Below are 19140 nucleotides of genomic sequence, written 5' to 3'. Positions count from 1 at the left end.
AATAGTCTAAGTGATAATATTTTATAAATGTGAATAGCAACTGTATTAATTAATTCTTTCTGTACATGTAAATAATCGTTTAAATTAGGACATTTGTAAAACGGCATACTCAAAAACATGTGCTGTTCTATTATTTTATGTTTAAGTAAAATCTCTTTTTTTCGTTGCATGTTGTTACTTTACATAAATTATTTTTTTATGAAACTGCGTGAAATAATTTCTTATGAAATATAGTGAACTAATAATTTAAAATACTGCAAATATAACTTTTTAGTAGAAAATTTATGAATGTAATTAGAGATTTAATAAGAGATTTCAAATATAAAATAGTAAATGATAGGGAAATAGTGTTTGTTAATAATTGAAATTACCTCTAATTAGAAACTAATTTTACAAATATACGAAATCCATAGAAATTAAATAAATGTTACATGATTGAAAATTAGCTTTACATTTTTAATGCTATCTTATATTTAGCTGCTCAAAAAAATATGAAGGTTTAACTTTCATTAATACCATTTTAATATTATATTCACGATATTTATAACACATAAATCACAATGAAAATAGAATAAATCTGTTTTAAATTCAACATGATAAAATTACTTGAATAAGTGATCAGTTTTATGTAATTTTATAACTTGTCTTTTCTAATACTTTGAATTTTATAATACTTTAAAAACATATGAAAAAGATATCTACATAATAGAAAAAGTATACTGTTATAAATCAAGATATGTATTAATCTATACTAAAAATTTAAAATCAAAACTTACTAACTCCATTCAAAACAATGATCTTTTATCATTAGGTACCACATATGTACTTACAAGCTTATAGATTTTTAATGACATAGTATCATTACCTGGAGTAACTTATAAGAGTTAGAAAAGCTAACCCTGTGCTATAGACAAGTTTTTAAATGTTTGTCCATTCCAAGCAACCGAGATACAGTAATGTTGCAATAACTGAATTAAAAGTTCTCGCTCATCCAACATTTCTATATGTTCGATTCGACTACGATCATCTTGAGGCAGTGAATCATAGACTTCTACCATTGTCCATGCATTAGAGCCTTCCCAACTGTTTATTGTAAAACTGAAATATACAATTTAAGTTACATTTTTAATAAAACATTTATTAGGGCATATTCAGAATAATGCACAACTAGTACAAAATTAAAATACCGTCTTTGTTGAGTTTCCAAAGATTCACAATCTTCTACACCTGCCAACAAACATCCACGACTACGTAAATTGGACAACATAACTTGACCAAATTTATCTTTCATGTTCACTTGCTCGTAGTTAACAAAAATACTATTTGGAAATTTTCCAGCAAGCCATTTTAATAATGCAGAAGCTGCACTAGTGTCTATATATACTAAGACACATTCTGCAAGGAACATGGTTGGAAGATTAAAATTAACTTCTGCTTGTGTTAATTTGTTAGTAAGTTCAGATATATGCCGTAGATCTATTCCCACCAAGTGATAATTGGCAGCATGTAGATCTGTTGTTGAAAATCTAATTTCTCCATCTGCAAAAGTAAATTTTTTTTATTAACAAGGACCCATGCATAAAGAAAAAAAAAATTACAAAGCTTAATACTTTACCTTCCGTATTTAACGTATCTATCAATTGTTTGTGTTTTTTAATGTGATAACATTTTCGAGCAGTAATACTAGGAAAATCAAGTTCTATAAAATTTGCCGGACACTTTCCCGCTTCTTTAAGTCGCCAATAGAGTGTATCAAATCCAGCACCCAAGTTTATAATTTGTCCTTTTTCACCTGATAGCTATATATTTGTTACAAAATTAATTTTATCAGTGTATTGTACCTATTTAGATGTATTCATATATATTTTCTAATTCATTTTTATTTATATAAAGAATTGAAATGTATTCATCTTGTTATAATATTCACATGAATTAAAAATTACAAACAATAATAAACGATTGCAATAACTTCATGTATTATTAAAATATATAATATGTCATTTTACGATTTTAATTAATTATCACAATTAAAAGAGAAAAACAATGGTCGAAAAATTGTTCAATAATTAAAAACGCATTTGTTATTTTTACAGAAAAAGATCTGTTGTCTACACGAGATTAACCTATTTCACTATTTCATGACAAAAGGAGGAGTTAGGAAATTGGGACAGGGCCTCGGCCAGGTCAAGGTTTCCGGCATTGCACGTCCTTAGCTACTTAAATCAGCTGTATCCCGGATTGTTTCTATCATGTTCTAGGTTATGCCAATTTTGAAGTTGCAATAACGAAACTCAGAGAAATTAAAATCAGTACGTACCTTAAGGAATTTGTCAACGAACACTTCGATTCCCTTTACCCTTGCATAGTAACCACGATTGATTTCCGGCGCTTTTCGTCCAGTTTGTTTCACGAAAAAGTTGATAAATGGATCGGACCAGTAACCAAGTTGAACCGCATATCTTTTACACTCACTTGCATCGTCATTTGTGGCCTGTATGGCCTCATCATCAGCCATATCTTTGATCATTACACTAATTTCGGTTCACTTCAGTTATAATAAATCATTATTCGAAATTTTCTTTACGTGAAAACCGTTACTTGTCACTCATGAAAAACTGTATAAGCGACCATACTGCTTAAGACTGTGTAGCGACTGCTGTAGACTCGCATCTACTTGCAGCGCAAGCTTGCGCCTGCTGTGCGATGCGGGTTATCTGACAGTAGGGGTATCCCCTAACCATCACTTTATATCTTAATATGTATCATATACATGGACACAAAACATTAATGCATCTCATTACAATTTCTTACTTATTAATGACGTATTTTATTTGGAATTTTTACTAATGTTACTAATTATACGTTATAAATCAAGTTGATCAATAAAATTTCTATGGACTTTTGAAAATATGAAATACATTTGTAAAAGCAAAAAGCAAAATCAATAATTATAACTTAATACGAATTTGTAAATTATTGAAATAAGTTTCTCTCCTCTTTTTTTCAACAGATGTTAAATATGTACAGTTTCAATATTTTGCAGTTATTTCTTTATTCTAAATATTAAATAAATACACTACACAAGGATAAATTGATATAAGAAAATATGTAGGTACATAAATTTGATTGTTAAATTAAGTAAGTTATGTTTACAAATTAAAGTGGATTATTTATAATTGGGAAATAAATAAGACTGTATGTCTTGATCTTAACAAATATATTCAAACACAATGTCTGACATTTTTTTAAAATTAGAAATTCATATGATGATAGTATGATTGCATACTATATACCTTTTTGTATATATGCGTAAGTATACAAAAATACAAATTGATACATATAAAATGTATAAACGTATAATTAATTTTTATAATTCTTGACCAATAGTTCTATAAAATGTAAAGATATTCTTTTGTATTTTTGTAAAAGTAATATATACTTTAAAAATAATCAATCACAGCTACTCATATATATGTTACTAAATAGATTGAAGCTAATAAATGAGTAAGAAATTAGTTAAAACACATATTGATATAATTAACAATTATAGAAAATTATAGTATCATTAAATAGTATTAATTTCATTCCAATATACGTAAACAGGTAAATAAAGATATAATATAAAAGAATTTTATTTAGTACTAACACATGGTTAAAAAAAGACATGTAATCAAATATATATATAAATTATGAAGCAAATATTATATTGGAATATAATGTTATCTAACATTGAAATAATATAATGTTATCTAACAAAATTCCATATTTAAAAAAACAGCAAAGCTATGGGTGATACAGTTAAAGATGTATTAAAAGTATAAAAAATTAGAAAAGACTAGCGAGTATCACCTTCCATTCTTTTCGCAGTTTGTAGTTTTTAAACTTTCATGTAGAGTTTTAAATAATTATTGTCAGCTTCTTGATATAATTACTGCTCTATACCGGATTTTTTAATAGCTTTTACAGCTGCTGTTTTTGTTTTTCTCTTAGGTGGAATTGGTGCATCAGAAGTACTAGATGATGGAGTTTCAGGGACAGTAGTATCACTAAGGCCTATTTGAGACGATTTTACACCTTTTTTAACAACTTTTATAGTTTTTTTTTGTTTACTAGAAGAACTACTGTCTACTGTACTATCATCTGGTCCTTCTTCTGATTTTATTTTTGTTTTTTTTGTAACTTTTTTTACTATCTTCCTTCCTACTTTCTTTTCAACGCCATCACCATCTGTTGTTTCCATTTCTACTTCTGATACCGACTTTTCTGTCAATTTTTTCCCAGGCTTTTTTATTACTTTCTCTTGATCTATTAAATCTGATTGTGCATTTATTTGGATACTTGTTGAAGGTGCATTTAAATCTTTTGTTCTTAAAGGTCTAATTGGAGCTTTGTCTAATAGTAATGATTCAGTTACTTCATGTTCTGATGAAATTTTAATTGATTCTATTATTTCGTTTGTGCCAGATTCGTCTTTTTTATCCTGTTGTTCTTGTTGTTCTAATTCTACTGTTTTTTCCTGTACTGATTTCTCTGGTATACATAAATTTTTGGAAGATAATCCAGCTGTGTCATTAAGTTGAACTTGCTGTATTGGTGACAAATTCTGTGAAGCTTCTTCTGACTGACCTAATTTATTGGCAGTATCGATACTCATTACAGTTGAGGAATTATTCAAATTTGATTTTTCTTTATTTTGCACAAAATTAATTGAAGATGTCGAACCATTTATATGTAACTTATCTTCTACTTCTGTTAAGTGAACAGGTGTAATTGTAGAAGAAAGGATTTCTTGTGGCATTACTTGAGAATCAGACATAGATTCTTTTGGTTCCACTTGTAGTACAGATTCTGCAACTTGAATAGGAACAGGACTAACTGTTAGAATTTCAGAAGCAGTTAAGAGTTGTTTTGCATGTTTTTCATCTCTAATATTCGATTGTTTCGTGTCTTCGATATCTACTGTGATTTTAAGATCTCTTACATCCTGTAATTTGTTTTCTAGTTTTTTTGGTGAGGTAATTACATTTTGTTCTTCAATTGAAGATGATTGAATTAGATTAGACGATTTTATAGGCAGATTTATTTGTTCTGAGGCTTCTTTTAATAATGATTTTGAACTGAATTCTGCAACTTCTTCATGAGATATTTGTATTGGGAGCTTTGTATCAAGTGTTTCAATTCCTGATTTTGTTGAAAATTTGTTATCTTCATTCTTTTGATCTCCTGATAATGTAGGTACGTTTGTTATAGGAACATTGTTAACTAGAGATTGTTCTTCAGTATGACTGATAGTTGCCTGAGCTAAATAAAAAAAAAAAATTATGTTATATTTGCATATAACAAATTATAGAAATGCAATTAAATACATTTTTTATTTAATAATTCTTATATTTAAATTTACTACTTTTAAACATATATTTAATAAAAATGAATTCTATATAAACATAAAAATAATATGAAATAAAATATTGAAAATAAAATATTAAGCAATAAAATTTATAAAATAAAAATATGTACAAATAATACTTTAATCTAAAATTACTTTTTAATATGCAAAATATATCCAAATAAAGCTCTAATTTTAGCACAAAGGATATAATGATTGTGATTGAAATTTATTGCAAGTGCTCTTATGAAATGCTGTTTAGTATGATATAAATGGAATATGAATATTTCAGGTTAATTAATGCACATTAAACATAGAATTAGTATTAGTAAATTAAAAAATGCTTAATTAGTAAATTTAAAAAATGATACAAAGTTATCATGCATATGGTGATGTATTTAATTTTTTAGTGCAATATTAAATTTGTCAAGCATTCAATGTTTAAAATGTTTCTGATGTTTAAATACATATAAATAAGCTACATAAATATACATAACATAAGCGTTTTTTATGAATTATTTTAAAGAATTTAAGATAATTTAACAATACAAATATGTTGATGAAAGTAACATTAATATTAATGTATACTACATTTCTTTGATTAGATAAAGTATAGAACTTTGTAAATTATAGGAATCAAAATGATATGTGATATTAAAACAACATAAATGATATGATTTATTATAATATAACTTATTATAAAATGATATAATTTTAATAATGTAAGTATATACCATGTGCTGGTTTAGTTATATACCACAAACTTTTTTAATTTACTTAAAAATCGCGAATTGATGATGCGAGTTCTTATAATATTTACCCCATTAAAGCAAAACGACATTACAAGACGTAGCAATGCTATGGCGCCAGGATCTGTTAGTTGCTGTCCTCCGTTCCTGTTTCAAACACTTAAACTTGATAAACTGTATAAAAAACATATATTTTTCACTTGTTTAAATTATATCAAATTTTCTAGTATTTTATTAAATACAATTTGACATTTTGTTCAAATTAAATTCCTATAAAATTAAAATTTTTACTTCCGAATATGAGTTTGAATGACACATGCTGTATTAAAAAAGGGAGGAAAATAAAATCGCAAAGCATTTTTATAAATACAGTTAATGGCTTTGCATTATGAGCACTTTAATTTTCGATTTCGTACACAGTTTCCAGTATTATTAAAAATTTTTATTATGTAAAATTAAGTTTTATATTTTTTTTTGGTTCAATACTAGCTATATAATAAAAAATGTTATTTATATAGCTTAAAAATCTTGCTTCTTTGTTTTATCCATACTTGAATAATTTTTATAATCATAATTTGTAAAAAATAATTTCATGCATATTGTGTAATACATACCAATTCCTTTATCCACCTCATCTACAGAATCAGTAGATTCAATAACTTCAATAGATTTAACAGATTCATCAGTCTTGTCGGTTTTTAGCGTCGATTCTTTTTGAGTTTCCTGTAAATCGTAATATAAATTTATATACAAATGTTATTATTATTAATTTATTATGTATCACTTAAGTAATTACTTTAGGAGGAGATGGTAACCGCGGAGGTGCAAGAGCAAGTGTTTCACAAATTTTTTTCCAAATATTGTCAAAACTATCACGACCCATATAGTCTATCTGACCTTGTTCCCAACTTTGTTTTCGCATATGCTCCTCTAATGCAATTTGTTGAGCGCTTCTGGGTTCACCTAATGTCATTTGAGCCAAGACACCAGCTAGACCAGCCTATGGAATCAGAAAAAGTCCTCTTAATTTAATAATTGAAAAAATTTCTGAAAAAAGGACCCAGAGACTGAAATAATGAAATAAATAAATCACATCAAAAGTTTTAGTTATAGTTTTTCCAATATTGCTACATTTGAATCGTTAATTATGAGGAATATTAAAATAAAATTTTAGCAGAACACTTATAACATATAACAATTAGTTAAAAATGATTTACCAAATAACATAGATCCATAAACCTCCATCATAAACTTTCAGAAATGTCTTCAATTTTTAAATATGATTAAAATCAATTTTTAATATGATAAAATAAAGGAATATTAGAATATAGATTAGAATTATATCAGTACACATTTATATGGATTATTTTGCATAATTACCTTACCCAATTGTCATATATGGTAGTAATACTATATAAATACATATACCACAAACATAAAAAACAATGTAATACACAAATCTAAAGCAAATTAACCACACAACAATAGTAGCAAATCATGTTATATTTCAGGGAAGCTATTTCTTTTGAATAATTTTTGGTCAATTTTGACTTTCTTTAATAATTATGTGATATGTAGATGGAACTAAAAATATTTAATAATAAAAACTTATAATAAACAAATGTATTAAAGCTGCAAATCCCAAAAAATACTAAATATACTCAAGCAATATATTCAAAATTACAATGCAAGTATTCTAAATTGTAATAAGAAAACACTTTTAATTTTAATGTAAAAAGATATATTACAATTACTTACATTTGAACTATTTGAATCATCCATTATGTGTGAATCAGATTGCGTTGCTACATTGTGGATATCTGTACAAGGTTTGGAATCAGGATGAGGACTAGTAGATATTAGTGTGCTTGTCCGTTTGTCTGTAACGTTCATATTTTCATTTTGTTCAGTAGTTTGTTTAATAGAAAGATTATTCTGATAAGCTATGTTATTTGGTGTAGTTTGGACATGATTAATGTTGACATCTAAAGATTTACTAGTTTGATTTTCTTGTTCACAATGCTGAACAAGTTGTTTATTATTTACATTATCAAACATTTGATAATAATTACAATGATGATCAATATAAGGTTCGTTATGTTGATGTTTTATTTCTTCTGAAAGCAATTTGTTGTTATTACTAGAAGAATGTTGATAGTTACATTTGTACTCAATATGCTGATGTTGGTTTGTTTCTTCTGATACTAATCTATTGCAAGTATTTTGAGGAATGTGTTGATTGTTAGTAGGTTGATATTGAGATTCATTTAAATGATAATATTGCACATTGTGTAGAGGATTATGTTGTTCTATATTATCTTGAACTTTCCAATGTTCAGAGTCTGTATTTAAAGTGACTATATCATTGGAATGAGAAAAATGTTGTTGCTCATTGTCAGTTTCATTGATTAACTGATTAGATTCTAATTGATTATAATTTAAAGTATATGGAGGAGACATATTTTCATTATATTGTTGATTATGATAGGATTTCCTATCTATATCATTAGAATGAGAAAAATGTTGTTGCTCAGTTTCATTACTTAACTGATCAGATTCTATTTGATTATAATGATTTAGAGTATATAAAGCAGACACATTTTCACTATATTGTTGATTATGATAGACTTTCCTGTTATATTCTAGTGATGACTGAGTCTGATGCACAGAATTTAAGCTTTCATTTAATACAGATATAGGCAAACTGTTGATTGTTGAATAATACTGTTCTCTTTCATTATTTTCTGATTTATAAATATCTGGATCATTTGATACATAATAATTTTCCCATGGATCTTGAAACTCTGAAAAATCTGGTTGTTCTAAATGTATGTCATTCTGTGTTTTGTTTTGTATGTCCATGTAAATGGGACTTCTTGGAACAAAGGATTCAAGAGGCATAGGAGAAAATTCGTGCCAAATTGGTGCCAATGTGCTGGTAGCCTATGCAAGCATCATGCCAAAACAGAAAAATGCACATTCAATTGGTTAGTAGAAAACTAATTTAACAGTGTCCATTTTTCTTCTATACTTCTCTACTTAATATTATAATAAAAACATTATGTTAGGTTTAAATATATATTTATAGATTAAAAATAGACTAAAAATAATTTACATTTTAGTACTAATAACTACAATAGACATTAAATAGTACTGTACAATATAAGAAAATATTAAATATTACAAACGTAATAACAGGGGAGAAAAAATGGACACTGATCTACCAAAAAAAATATGAAAAAAAATAAAGTTAAAACATATTAATAGTTGTGATATTTATAAAACTTTAATAAAAAATTTTACAAGTTCTATTTTAAATTTATACAGCTATCAATATAATTATTTAAAACTAAAAAAAAAAAATTAAAAAATTACAAATATATTTTAAATGTAACAAAAAGCAAATTGTGCTAGGAAATGTCACTCTTAATTAAAAGCAATATATAATAATATATTTGCAATAAAAATTGTACACAATTAAATAATTTATAATGGAACAGCTCCTAGAATCAGTGACTAAATATCTACTTTTAATTTAAGATAATAACATGCATATCCAATTTTATAAAAAAAAAATCTTTGACCAAGGAATTAATAAAGATTAAGAAATTAAATCTTTCAAAGATTTTTTTGAAATATTCTAATTATTAATAATTTTTATACACATTATTTGTTATGTGTAATATGTACAATTTTAGCTACATTTTATCAAGCATGTATATAGTAATGCGTGATTGTGCTTTTAAAATATTATCTATATTGCCTAAATATATTCACAACATGGTTGATATACTTTTGTAAGAATAATAAAAGCATATTGTTTAAATCTTACCTGCTTTATTAATATTTAAGGCTATAGTGAGATTCAGAAAAAATCCAAAAATCCACAAATTATATATTAAACTTATTAATATTTTAATTAATTAAAAGAAAAAATTACAGTCAAACTTACCATAACAGGTGATAACTGAGGATGTACTTTTTCACAAAATATGTTCCACCATAATTGTAATAATGGTTGCAAGTGTGCAGAACCCACTGGTGGCTGAACAATACCAGTCAAAGTATCAAAATACTGTAACCATGGTTTTGTAATACCAATAAAATGTATTATTCTAACATCATCCCCAAATCTATTAAAGAACAATATTTATAGTTACTTTAGATCTTTTATTTATGTATGTATTGTTTCATATGAAATGTTACATATGTATACATATATGTAAAAACGTAAAGAAAAAATATAATAAAATAAATATATATTCTTACTGTTTGAATGCAGGAAGATAGGAATATGTAGCAGTGGAGCACATATTATAGATAAATGGTAAATGTTTGGAAATGTCTTTTCTAGCCCAATCACTGAAATACATATTCAATAATCCTTGATCTCCACCATCAAACGAACCTTTAGCAGCAGCAAATGCGGTAATCGAAGCAAAAGTTTGTTGGGATGGTTTATATACAAATACACCAGAATTGAAGCAATCAGGCCAACCGACATCAGGAGCAGCAGATAATTCTTCTTTCTCAAACAATTCATCGCAATTTCTGACAACCTGACATACGTGCAAAAGTACAAACATAAAATTTTTTTAAAGATCAAATGAACCTGTTTTTATTAGAGTGAAAATAAAAATTTTGCATGCTTACAAGTGTATCTGCATCAAGAAACACACATTTCTCATATTGAGTTAATCTCCAGCAATGCAATTTGGTAAATGTAACACCCAATTCTGGTCTAGCTAAAAGTGCTAAATTAGCTTCATCTTTTGAATCAAGTACATTTACTTCCATTACTACAGAAAAGATTGCTGATAACTTTTCCCTAAACACAATTAAAAAGAAAATATTTCAATATTACGATAAAAAAAATGTTGATTGATATCATATCATAAATAAAAATTACTAATTTGCGATTTAAAACAGAAAAATTATTAAATAAATACATTAAAATAAACAGAAGTTCAGTTTGTATTAATAGAAATCACTCAGAAATAGCTTACCTCATCGTTTGCGTTACTCCAGGAGTAATCAAAACGGCCAGTTCGTGCTTGGTACCAACTCGTCGTAAAGAGTGTGCCAAAACTAAAGCTCCCAAAGAATAAGCATCATTGGTAGCTAATGTAACCCAGGCATATCCTTAAAATTAAAATAAATAAATATTACAATTGTAATTAAAAAAAAAAAGAAAAAAAGAAAAAGAAACGAAAATTGGTATCTCTTTATAATTTTATGGATGAATAATATTCATGTATTAAATATTTCTTGATAACTAACCACATATCATTATGCATTTAAATTGATAAAATATTTGTTAGGTAAAATTAAATGACCAGAGACGTTAAAACATTGATTCTTGAATTATCTTCAATATTAGGTATATCATCAATAAATATTATAAATAAAAATATATTCTTCTTCTAACATAGATAGCTCATTAATAATAATTCTGAAGATTGTTATTGTCACTGAGTTTATTGTATTTGCTTTCTTTTTAACGGTTACATAAATAAAAAGATAATTCTAACAATTGTTTAACTTTTAATTGTTTAACAATTATTTAACTAAAGGCTACTTATAATAACAAGTTGAATAATGTATAATTATTACAAATAATTTCAGCACAAGTGTTGAACAATTTTGAATTGTTCCCGACTATGTTTTTTGAAAAACATATTTCAAACTCAACTTCAAATTCAAGAAGTTACAAGAATAACTTTTAATAACGCAGTCATGAACATTTTCTAAAATGATAAAAATAGAAGAAGATGCATGTGCTAGGAATCCATTTGATCCAAGCAAGCGAAGTTAAATGCGTTTAACTTATTTTTCACCAATAAGAAATCCAACGATGCTGCTGTATTTATAACTCTTTCTATTTCTATTTCGTAAATGTCATCGTGTAGTTCTCCCCGGGTTCGATCTCGAGAAATTTAGCTCCAAAATAAAAATATTATTTTTAGCTATTTATCTGAATACTACTTGTGCTTCAACGATGAATTCGCTAGATAGAATATGATAAAAAAATAAAAAGTACATATATGAAAGATAAAATATTTTACTATGTTCTCTTTTACGATAATTTCTTATCAGCTCTTCAAGTAGTCCACAAGTAGTGTTAAGAATAAGTATTTTAAATATATGAACGTAAATTTTAATTTTATTCAATAAATTATTTCAATTATAAAGTTATAAACCAGGGATGAGCACGCATGAGGTCAATGAGAGCCGCATTGCGGATTTATTTATAATCAGAATAAAAATAGCCAAATTTTCCAGAGATGTAAAGATAAGAAAAAAATAAATACAACAAAAAAACTGTATAACAAAATATTAGTTACTTAGTCAATTTAACAAGATTCTGTGAAAAAAGTTCTGAAGTAATAATAAAAAAAAAAAATTTTAATTTTCAATGGGAGCCGCACTTAAGGAACAGCCGCATTTGCCCACCGTTGTTATAGACCGTTAAGAACATTATAGATTACAGAGCAAAAGAACAATTAATCCATTTTTCTTTATTTCACAAAAAAGAAGAATTATGTAAAAAAGAATTGCACACAGTATTAATATAAATTACTGAATTAAATGTTTTAATAGTTATAAATAAGCATTTACGATCATTTTCTTAAAGCACGTCCATCTAGTATCTCTCCTCTGCGCACGAGAGCCAAAATAGAACGGCCGACAGAATTCAATCAATTTTTCGAACTTCATTACACAATATATATTTCACGAAACGCGAAATGTAGCTACATCATGTACGTAGAATTATTTCATGTAGTCTCTCTCTTTCATAAACCTTGAAAATATACCGTTCACGTTTCTGGAAAGGCTGCGCTATACGTATCGACATTGAATGAGATATTAGATTTCCTGCGTTAGTTGCATTTCACGAGATTATCATTATAATCACGGAAATGATACTTTTGCAAAATACCACTACTCAATGAAATATTTTCAATAATTATTCAGTCATTGATAATTCAGCATTTATTAATTATCATATAATTCAACGCTGAATATTATTTATATATTTAATTGTATCATAACATATACTGCAAATTCCACTGTTTAAATTTCAATTCGAAGACTTAGAATTCTTCATTATTAATAAACGAGTTTATCGATATGTCCGATGTCTTCGACATATCGATTTCAAAAGAAGTTTATAAACTGACTAAATTAGATCACATGGAATTATAAATATTGCAAAATTATAAAAATTTATTCATTAACATTTGATAGAAAATAAAATAAGAATGAGTAAAGTTTATTTCTATGTCAAGGTTATTTTATTCAATGTTTCTGCACTTCTAATGGTAATCAATGATAATTTACATCACTTACGAAATTAACAATTTTTTATCATTTACATTAAATGCCTGATATCGTCTCAGGATTATACGCGTAATATTGATATAATTTCGTAATCCATGGTTTCTGGTTTCTCGAATATTCAACTTGTGGAACATTATTATTAACATTTTTTATTTATCGTTAGATTTGAAAAATTTTTACGGAATTGAGTCGCATCAAAGGTCTTAGTAAAGTTAAATGCAATGAATGCAAAGGAACTGTGAGTCACAGCCGTAGAAAAAAGAGTGAGAGGAACTGAGAAAGAAAATAGATATACAGGAGAAAAGCTCGGATTTCTGCTACCGGTGTATTCCGAAACGTAACGCGTTGGATCACATCGAATCTTCATATATACTTTTATACCACTCAGAATTATTTGTTCCAGTGATTATGGATAATTGGTCCAAATCAACAATCTAGAGATATTATACAACTTGAATATTTATAATTTCTTTTTTCATAAATCGTTATAAATCTTTTTTTTATAAATTGTTACCGTCACCATCGATAGAAATAATTTATTTGTAGAATAATTATTAAATCGTTCGATATCCTAGAACGAGTATTTAAAACTCCATAAAATATCATTATATGAATAATTGTTTCATTTTTAATATTTGGCTATTATTTATATATGACGACTTGACAATATTAAGCATGAATTTTAATATTCATATTAATGCTAGATATTTCCTATTGACTCTAAAAAGAATTAAATAAGTTTCATTCAAAAGCTAATCTGGTAAACTAAGGAAATTCGATTCGTATTACCATGAAAATCGCGGTAATTCATCGCGATTTGTTTCGTCATTACACGTGAATCTAAGTTAGCCAATACTTGAAAGAATTATGTTCACCACCCTTGATGTATCACGATTTTGGCAGTGGTGCCTTCCTATTTATCTCTTGATGTGCCGACATTATCACAGAGTGGGTTAAAAAACACAAAACATTTATCTCGACTATGAGAAAGGTAGTGCTCGGCTTCTCGCATATTGTAATACGCAGACGAAACCCGAGAGGCAGAATGCCGGCGTCGTTGTGCCACACAGGTTTATATTTATACAAGCCGACCAGCTTATAATAGCAACCCAGCCTCGCGTTTGTACAAAATGCATTCATATACGTTGCCTTAGGTCAAGCACTTGTCTCCCAAGTCTGACCAGATTTCTTTATATGATCATACTTCAGACACGTCTACAAATCGACACTTTCTCCCGCGCGTTCTTCTGCAACGCGAGTGAATCATTGTTATCACTCCTTAGTTCAGAACGATGTGCATATCAATACATTTCGACATACGTATCGAATGATGATCAGGATATCGAAGTTCGAATTACCATTAGAGTTAGGAAAGTTTTTCTAAGAAACACAAACTTTTCTAAGAATCACTTAGATTCTAAAAAAACCTTGTACAATTTTCATGCTTGGAATTGTAAATTCCAGATTTATGATATATATTAAGAAATTTATTAAGTTTCTCCCAGATTTTTACTTATGGAACAAGAATTAGAGAAATATATGAGTTTTCTTCATTTTTTTCCATTTTGTAGTATATTATATTATTAACGAAGAACTTCGAGTAGTTTATAAATAGAAATATAAAAATTGATTTACTGATGAAGTTGGTTCGATGAAATGAAGTATCCATTATCTGAATCTAATTTCATTAACTTATTTACTACATTATGTTCTAAAATTCCATGTCAAATAGTTTGGAATATAGAAAAAAATTTATAAAACTATTTAAGCTTAATTTAGACAGATCTCGTTTTGAGCTATTAATTTTTTCAATTATTTCGTACTTATAGTATTTCGTACCTATATAGTGTTTGTCCATTTTGTCATTATTAAATCTTTTCGAATATTATAAATTATCAAATATTTTCAAAAGATAAAAGGATTATCCACTAGAAATTAGTCATCGTAATATTTGTTTCATGGCTATACTGGATAGACAAAGAGTGAAGATTAAGAATGAAGAAAAAGAATCAAGAAAGATCGTGTTTAATTAGGAATCTGTTCTATTAAGAGATATGGTACAAATCGTAAAGTATATCTACACAAATCTTACAATCTAGAATTCCGGGCTCTCTCTAGACGAAGGTCAAGACTAAATCTATATAAAAATAGTACAATTAAAATTTAGTAAAAAAGTACAGTTTTGCATCAATCATCATACAATAAACTTTCACATGAACATATCAGTTACAATCATACACGTTTTTATCCAAAATACAAAAATTTCAAATATTCCCACAATATATAAGATACAATAATTCGATTCTGACTTTGTAAATGAATAACAATTGTTGCTTAATATAATTTTTGCCAAAAAAGTAAATTTCAAGTAAGAAAAAAAAATACCGAGCGACTTGATTAATGTCAAAATTTTCGCACAATGTATGATCTTTTTTTATTTTTATTTTTCGTGAATGAAGATTTATAGGTATATCGCGGGTTCATACATATTACATCACCGAGGCATGTCGATCGATATACGTATTAATATCATCGTTATAATAATGTTAAGTAATTACCGAAAATCTTCAGTTAGGTAATACAAATTAAAAGTACCAAATTGAAAATAAATATTTACAATAAAATGGAAGTAATAAAATGCGAGACGTATATACATCTTATTTTTTTAATATGTATCTACTAAAAAAGTATTGGATAAATAAATAAAATAACATCAGAAGCAAATTTTTCATGAAATCAAATTTTACTGGGTTCGAAATAAATACAAAGAGAAGGAAAATTTTGGCAAAGAGCCGTAATTTCTCCCCCCGACTGGCTAAGAATAATCTGCCACCAGGAATACCAGCGGTAGTTATTTTATTTTATGTAGAAGCCATAGCTCTTTTTAAAGTTTTTAGAAAAAGAGAAGAGTAAGAAATTTCTTTGTATTTATACTTCGAATGCAATGCAATGCAATGTAAATGATTTAAATAAATCATTTAAAAGACAATTTTGTTTATATAAATTTGTTTATATAAATTCTTGTTAAATATAATTTTCCTTAAATATAAAATTAAATTTAATTATTAGATTAAATTAAATTAATAATTTTTGTTAAATACAAAATTAAATTTTTGTTATATATTATATTTTGTTATATATAATATTTGTTAAATACAATACTTCAAGATAACTATATAAACTATATAATTTATTTTACAATTTTAAAAAACCCTCGATTAGATATATTAATTTTATCTTCTAATTTATAAGATATATCACATGAAATTTTTAAATATGGCTGCTGAATTATGCTCATAAGAATTTAAAAAAGAAAAATAAATGATAATAATTTGATATTTACAATAACTTTGAACAATTAACTTTAACATATAATAAGGTGAAAAATAATTAGTGTGAAAACAGGTGTACATAATACGCAATATAAAATATTAAACTCGCGCCAAGTTTTACTCTGCGCATGCGTTCAAAGAAAACGGTGTAAAGCTTAGCGCGAATTAGACCGATTTTCGCAAAATAAATTAAAACGAAGGACGTGTGTTTCGAATTGTTAACGAGATGTTATAAGAAAATAGTTGTTTTCGAATACAAGTAATAAATTAAATAATCAAAATTAAAATGAAGATGTACGTTTTCATGTTTTAAGAGGTTATTACTCGTAGTCTATGGAAGATATAATTCATATGAAGGTCATTGGGTCAAGACCGGTTACCGGCGACATTATCATACATCCCAATTGAACTTTCAATGAACGTAATCTTTGGACAATGCACGTGAAAGAATAATAGAATTGTAGTATATATTGTCGGACTTAAACTTACCACCCATGGTTGAAAAATTTTTATTTCTCTTTCAATAGACCGATTTTATACACTCAACACTTGCCGATACCCGCACAATTAACAAGAAACCATACGCACTTCATCAGCGCTACAAAACGAGTGACGACTTGCGAATCTCCTTCCATGTCATGTCGCTCTCCCCTCCTTCAACATCATTTGGTCCTCACTCTGTATTATCGACTGAAGGTTTGGAGACACTACCACAGACAAGGCATTACATAGATACCCCATCTGTATATACTACTACCATGAACAAGATATATAACAGATTTTATCTAATACTATAAACACAATGAAACTCATTTAGACATAAAATAGCAATCAAGTGAATCACCATAAATAAATCTTTCTATAAAAAAAATTAGTTTCTCATCTTCTATAATTACAATCATTTCTCTCGTAATCCCCAAAGCAAAAAAAGTTGTTAAATTTGATATATTATTTTTTATATTTTATATAAAATCAAAAATATATTCTTTCTTTGAATTCTACTGAATAATCTCAAGATTATTCTACTAATAATCTCAAGATTCGAAACGATGACTTATAATTGCATCAACACGTGTCGTACAGAGATGAGAAGTTCCCCGAAAAGAATGTGGGTTTGGTTGGTTATTTCCAATCCATTCTTAAATTTAAGAATACCTATTGGTTGAGAGTGTCACGTAGAACAAACAAAACCTAGTGGGTTACTGAAAGAAGGAACTGTTTCCTTTCTTGCATGGGATTTTTCAATTTTGTACATAGATACAGCTACATATAATTGAAAATATACAATTTGCAATTCGTCAGTAGATGGTGCTAAAGGTGAAATTCCTGTAACGGATGATTTTATGTATAATGTGAGGTTATAAAGGATAGAAGGTGGAGTGTATTTCGTCTCAAAGTCGCCGCCAGATTCATCAATAAGGTTCATGCCAGTGACCCCTAACCTCAGACTCAATTTATTAGGAACCTCTAGCTTGGGCCAAAAAGCGACACCTATCCTAGACGTGTTCCACACGCTGCACGCTTAACTTAAAGATCGCACTTGATCCGTAGCTAAGCGGCAACCACTTACGATTTGTAATATTCATGTCTTTCTAACTGGTATACTAAAGAAAGACTGGATGTGCTAGCCGCTAGAGGCATTAAAATACTAGTGTCGCGGTGAAACGGTGGAATTTATATTGTTGTCCTTATCGCACACTACCTTTCTTGTTTACGGCTCGAATATATCTGTTTTGCTGCACGCTATTAGCCTCCTTGTCTACCGCTCTTATATGTCTGTCCTTGTCGCACGCTAACGTTCTCCTTGTTTACCCCGCGTGTATGTCTGTCCTTGTCGCACGCTGTTGTCACGCTCTCCTTGTCTATCGCGTATATATGTTTGTCCTTGTCACACGCTACTGCTCTCCTTGTCTAATGACGCTAGACAAGGAAAGAAATAGTGCGACAAGGACAGCCTTCGATCTATTGAAGAAAAATTCAACTTTTTACCCACACATTTTTCTAGGACAAAACACACATAGAAAGAAAGCGGGGAGCCTAATTATAAGGAGGCATATAAAAAAGTTCGCAAATTATTCTTCTTAATTAGGTTTTTCTCGTAATTAGTATGAACTGTCACAATATGGACATGGTGGCGCCATCTAGCGGTAACTCAGTGATATTAATTATTTATAAAAACACTTATTTCTGCATTTTGCGGGTCAAATGGGGTATAAAAAGGAAGCTAAGGGTCTAATTAGGGTAATACAATCACAAACGTTCACAATTCATTTCGTTCAATTAGGTTTTTTTGCAAATGAAAATTTCTCTGTTTTACGGGTAAGAAACACTA

At 27.8% G+C, this 19140-nt stretch overlaps 2 protein-coding genes across 7 annotated transcripts; both read right to left on the bottom strand.

The window, feature by feature from the left end:
• Positions 1-501: 501 nt before the first annotated feature.
• LOC122531528 (leucine carboxyl methyltransferase 1) lies at positions 502-2683 on the bottom strand. Its single transcript, XM_043659538.1, has 4 exons — positions 2318-2683; positions 1616-1799; positions 1188-1539; positions 502-1098 (listed from the first exon to the last, which is right to left on the bottom strand). Exons 1-4 carry the CDS (start codon positions 2525-2527, stop codon positions 894-896), a joined length of 951 nt encoding a protein of 316 aa, XP_043515473.1. The 5' UTR covers positions 2528-2683; the 3' UTR covers positions 502-893.
• Positions 2684-3916: 1233 nt separating this feature from the next.
• LOC122531530 (glycogenin-2) lies at positions 3917-17500 on the bottom strand. Of its 6 annotated transcripts, none has more exons than XR_006307299.1 (10): positions 17298-17500; positions 11142-11277; positions 10789-10963; positions 10405-10694; positions 10088-10268; positions 7894-9078; positions 6932-7135; positions 6750-6858; positions 6207-6309; positions 5191-5301 (listed from the first exon to the last, which is right to left on the bottom strand). XR_006307299.1 is itself a non-coding variant. In XM_043659541.1 (9 exons), exons 1-9 carry the CDS (start codon positions 17302-17304, stop codon positions 3929-3931), a joined length of 3660 nt encoding a protein of 1219 aa, XP_043515476.1. In that variant the 5' UTR covers positions 17305-17500; the 3' UTR covers positions 3917-3928. The 6 variants fall into 6 exon arrangements, 2 of the variants coding, with proteins under 2 accessions (XP_043515476.1, XP_043515477.1); XR_006307300.1 differs by having other exon boundaries at positions 6207-6300; XR_006307297.1 differs by having other exon boundaries at positions 6207-6294.
• Between the last annotated feature and the right edge of the window lie 1640 nt (positions 17501-19140).

The sequence above is a fragment of the Frieseomelitta varia genome, unplaced genomic scaffold, assembly GCF_011392965.1.
Source record: "Frieseomelitta varia isolate USP_RPSP 00005682 unplaced genomic scaffold, Fvar_1.2 scaffold_404, whole genome shotgun sequence".
Lineage (NCBI taxonomy): Eukaryota > Metazoa > Arthropoda > Insecta > Hymenoptera > Apidae > Frieseomelitta > Frieseomelitta varia.
The sequence above is the reverse complement of the archived record's forward strand: the minus strand, read 5'-3'. Positions and strand labels throughout refer to the sequence as shown.